At 32.3% G+C, this 5,000-nt stretch overlaps 2 protein-coding genes across 2 annotated transcripts in view; one reads left to right on the forward strand and one right to left on the reverse strand.

Moving 5' to 3' along the window:
- The window catches only part of LOC119596966 (juvenile hormone epoxide hydrolase 1-like), an 11,175-nt gene extending 9,581 nt beyond the window's left edge, over positions 1-1,594 (forward strand). The window contains exons 7-10 of the mRNA XM_037946366.1: positions 139-301; positions 527-607; positions 1,016-1,120; positions 1,435-1,594. Coding sequence (XP_037802294.1) covers positions 139-301; positions 527-607; positions 1,016-1,120; positions 1,435-1,546 — 461 coding nt within the window. The 3' untranslated portion in view covers positions 1,547-1,594. The remainder of the gene's footprint in view (positions 1-138; positions 302-526; positions 608-1,015; positions 1,121-1,434) is intronic.
- An 804-nt stretch (positions 1,595-2,398) lies between these two features.
- LOC119596967 overlaps positions 2,399-5,000 on the reverse strand; it is a 5,535-nt gene continuing 2,933 nt past the window's right edge. The window contains exons 2-3 of the mRNA XM_037946367.1: positions 4,794-4,951; positions 2,399-4,108 (exon numbers count right to left, since the gene is read on the reverse strand). Of these exons, the coding sequence (XP_037802295.1) occupies positions 3,530-4,108; positions 4,794-4,951 (737 nt within the window). The 3' untranslated portion in view covers positions 2,399-3,529. The remainder of the gene's footprint in view (positions 4,109-4,793; positions 4,952-5,000) is intronic.

Below are 5,000 nucleotides of genomic sequence, written 5' to 3' on the forward strand. Positions count from 1 at the left end.
TCCTCTTACTCAGTCTCCTCAGTTTTCACTCTCTCTTCTCTGTTCCGTACATCACTGTCATACATCTTATACATTCTGATCCATTTATCTTCTTCCCTAATTTGACTTTTCCTAAGGGGAGTTTCCATACTGTTGCAGGTGCAGCACTGAACCAAAACCCTGTTAGTTTGGCTGCATATATAATGGAGAAATTCAGTTCTTGGACCCATAAAGATAATTACAAAGAAGTGGATGGGGGGCTTCTGCACAAACATTTTCCTATTGATATTGACAAGATCTTGGATAATATCTGCATTTATTGGTAAGTACTGTCCCTTATTTATCAGTTGTTATCCATTATTTAATTAAGCTTGTGACCATTCATTTTAATATGTTTAAGAAGTGATTATCATTCAAAGAGATACCTGTTTTTGATCTGATTGTTAAGTTATATATGGATATGTCCGTGTCTGCGTCCATGTGTGTTTTGTAATGATCATGAAATACTTACTTATAAGAAACGGCAAACAATGCTGAATAATTGCAGGTTCACTGGTTCCATCACGACAAGCATGCGTTACTACGCTGAAAACTTCAGTCCAAAAAGCATGGCAAACAATCTTGATAGGTAAGAAAAAATTATACTGTATGATAATATTTACAAGATAATAATTACAATAATTACAAGAAGTTATGATAGGGTAATTCAGGTGAAGTTTATGATGGTAACATTATTTTTAACAACAAATGTTTGTAATAATGATTATTCTATCCTAAAAGTGATAATTCCAGTAGCTTTCATGATGGTTAAGTTCTATATGAATAATGATTACAGTAACAATAATTTTAATAATGACTGTTATGGTGATAATTTTAAACATTATTATAATGACGATTTTTATCTGAAGAATGGATATACTAATGATGATTTTAGTAATGATTATTATGCTGATAAAAAAATACATATATTATAATGATAATTTTTATCTGTTAATGAATTTAAGTATTTCATCATTGTCTTTTATTTTTCTTGTAGCAATCCTTGCCATGTGCCATCGGCAATGTCTGCCTTCCCACATGACCTTTTAAACCAACCTAAAAACTTTGTTGCTCACAAGTTTTATGATATTGTCAGCTACAGGTCAGTATTTCTCTGATTATATTTGTTTATCCTTTAAGTATTCACTGCCTAGAGACTAGATTATTTCTTTGAACTTTAAATTCTCAATCTTAGGGCAATTTCCAATAATTTCTCATTCTTAGGACAATTTGCATACATTTAAAAGAAAGATTATAAATGATTGCATATCTTCGCCTGACATGATTATTTTGTCTTCTTGCATTAGTTTATGCAACTTTATATCTTATAGTCATTAGTAACACTCATATTTGAGTTTTTTGTGATTGTGTAAACAATAATAATTAGGCACTCATCATTAACCTTATATTTTACAGCGACCAGTTAGTAGGTGGACATTTCGCAGCCATGGAGCGGCCAAAACTACTCGCTAGAGATTTTCACCAGTTTGTCAACACTGTGGAAGCCAGAGATAATGAAACAAGCTAAAGTATTTTATCAAAATAAAAAATCATGCTTCTGAAATGTATAAATCTATATGTAACTTTTATATTCCAACCACAATAAATTACTTCTTTACTACAACAAACGAAAAGTACAAATGAAGATATTATGTACGAACAAAAGAAAGATTACACATTAAAAAAAACAATAAGACGTGCTTTCAAAATATGAAAGTATTAAAAGGTTCTCTGTTAAGGAGAATGCTTTTTTCTGTTTAAACATTCATTGAATCTGGTTTTCAAACTTTATTATATGAAGACACACTGAAGAAATATATTTAACTTCCATGTCACACCAACTCCGTATACTCAACCAAATTAGGAAAATACATTTATAAATAGGAGGCCTAAATAAAACTCCACTGAAAATAATGTGTAATGACATTCCTGTATGAGAATAAAACACCTAATATATACGACACATATCCGTGACTGTATTTGCATATCAGCCATATATAAGGAGGGTCACATGATAGGCACATTCATTCTTCAGCACCTAGCAGTCTCTACTGTTTCTTTGTTTTTATGTTAGTGAGTGCTGAGAACCCAAGTTTGGACAAATAAGGATGTCAAATACTGAGAAAGAATATTTTGAACCTTTTAAGCCATATGTGACATTTCTTCCACAGTATAAATTTGAAATGTTTCAAATAACATTTCAAAGTAGTTGAGTTTTACAGTGGAGTCATTGCAAATATTAGTTAGTACCACATATTTAAGGAAAGCAAATTGTGGCCTATTTGATGGATTGTGAACAAGTGGATTTCTCAGTCATAATTTTTTATCAGAACTAATTTGTAAAATACTTTTCCAACCTCCTTGCCAGGCTCTCGTGGTGCCCACAGATGAAAGAACATATACTGTGAGTATTAGCAGTCTTTGGAAATACAGTTTCAGTCTCAATTTTACATTCCACAGCACATTTGAGAGAGTTTCATGGCTTGCAGTTTGAGAACCGCTGCTTAAGATGGACAAGTTATAGTCCAATAATTATGATTATGCTTTATTCTATGGATTTTAAGAATTAAAAACAGTATTAAAGTGGTTCTTGAAATCTGTTTTTATTTCCTTGGATTTCCTATATCACAGTCTTTGATATGAAAATAGTAGTAAAAGGAGAAGAAAAATACTATGTGCACATATTTGTAAATTATTTTTTCTCATCTATGACCAGTCTGTGAACTTTTAATATATAATTTTTCTATTTTCACGGGTCTTTTAATATAGATTTACAAAAAAAAAAAACTATTTTGCATAATAGCACAAAATATAAAAAAATCTTTCTTCCTGTACTTTCTATGAATATTATTGGAGGAACCAAAATTATGATCATAACTTATGGAAAAACAACTACCTTTTCAGTTCATTGTCTTCCTATTTCCTTCAAAAGACGGAAACAAACAGACTTTATCAGAATATTGATGTAAGGTTCATACTTATGAAATAAGTAAGGCCTAGAACTACTGAATCCTGGGGTATGGGGTATTTTGCCTTGGCCTATATTTTGCTTTGTTATCAGTAATATAAAATGGTCTCTTACAAAGTATTTGAGCCAAACATTTCTTAAAAAAAAAAAAAATCATTTATGTTAACATCTTTGTGTGCCACTGGCATCAATTCTTTATTAATTATATCTGATATTTATCATAAATTAATCTTTTAGCAACATCCTGGTTTAATAAATGAAACAATACTGCAAAGTACACTAAAATCTAACTCATATTTAACAATATAAAACAATAAGAGTGAGAGTGAATGAATGAATGAGAGAAAGAGAGAGAGAGAGAGAGAGAGAGAGAGAGAGAGAGAGAGAGAGAGAGAGAGAGAGAGAGAGAGAGAGAGAGAGAGAGAGAGAGAGAGAGAGAGATAGGCAGAGAGAGTGAGAGAGAAAAAATCTATTTCAGATAATACTATTGTCTATGAAGATGGCACTGGTGAATGAAGATGAGTACATATACACATGATTATATCACTTCTGAACAGCCTGCTTCAGGATCTGATTACGTTCCTTCAGAGTTCTTATTAGTTCGAGCTGGTGTTCCTCGTTTCTTTTCATAATGTTCCGGAAGTCAGTAAAAAAGCTCTCCATGACAGAGTTGTTCTTCTTCATCTCGCTAAGAACTTCGCTGAACAACGACTCCATTCTCCTCTGACTTGCTGTGAGCTTGTCCAGTTTTCTTCTCTTATTGGTATCTGTCGTTTTCTCAGATATTCTAGTACAACTGTCTGTGGGCGATATTTCCTCTATCATTTCAATGGTGGGAATTATACTTACTTGCTGCTGCTGCATTCGTTGTTTCTGGGGCTGTAGTTGGAGTTGGTGTCTCTGATGCTGCTGCAGAAGCTCCTCTTCTTCTTCGTCAAAATCGCAACATATCACATCATATGTAGGGACTGATGGTCTCTCTAGAAATGAACACAGCAAGTTGTAGCACAGAGGTTCTTTGACACGGTATCTATCTTTGGATTTCTTCAGTTCGTATTTCTTGAATCTCTGTTTTAAGTTTTTCCATTTCATGTGGACTTGTCTGACTGTAATGCCTGGAATCTGGAAAAGACTGCACACTGTAAATTATTGTCATTTACAAACATGAAAAAAATAGCAATATTCACAGCAGTATCTATAAATATCAATCATCAGAATATTACTACAGTATGATATATTACTCTAATACGATTTTAATCTACTTCATCTTGGCATAATCAATTACTATAAAATCTTGTATGAATGAACTAAGTTGTTATAATAAAAGAATATTACTTCAGTCTGGTATATTAGTCAAATGGTATTCTATTCTACTTCATTTTGGCAAAATCTGAAAAAAATATATACATTGATTTAAAAATCTTCAAAACCTTACTCATACCTAATCTAATGAAAAAATAAATAAAATAATAAGTAATAATGGGATATGTATACAAAAATATGTCTATTCATTGCATAAAATATTGTCTTACAAGATTTTAGTTTAAGGAAATACAGTAACCACAAAAAAAGAAAAGAAAACAGGATGAGTATGAAGCAGGTTGCTCCATCCCATAACCTTTTCATTCTAAAATCAAAAATAAAAAAGGGATTGAAAGAAGGAAAGAAAAGAAAAAAAAGAAAGAACATCAAGAGAGAGAGAGAGAAAAAAAAAATCAGATTTCCTAAAATTTACAAGAAAGCAGCATGATGATATTCACAACAGGGAACACAACGGAGAACAGGTATCAACACACGCCACACTTACATATTCCACTAATTTTTTTGTGATCTCACGAAACACTTCCTCCCTTGCATCTCTTCCCCCTGTAACCTTCGAGTAATTCTCCTTCACCATCATTACCAATTTCTCTGTGGCTTCATCCGACCACAGATACTCCCGCCTTCCCCCATGCTGCCCTGTTCCTGTGTAAGAGAAAGATGCACTAATCAGAAGACACTGATTTTTGAAGGA

Source organism: Penaeus monodon, chromosome 38 (genome assembly GCF_015228065.2).
Source record: "Penaeus monodon isolate SGIC_2016 chromosome 38, NSTDA_Pmon_1, whole genome shotgun sequence".
Taxonomy (NCBI): Eukaryota; Metazoa; Arthropoda; class Malacostraca; order Decapoda; family Penaeidae; genus Penaeus; species Penaeus monodon.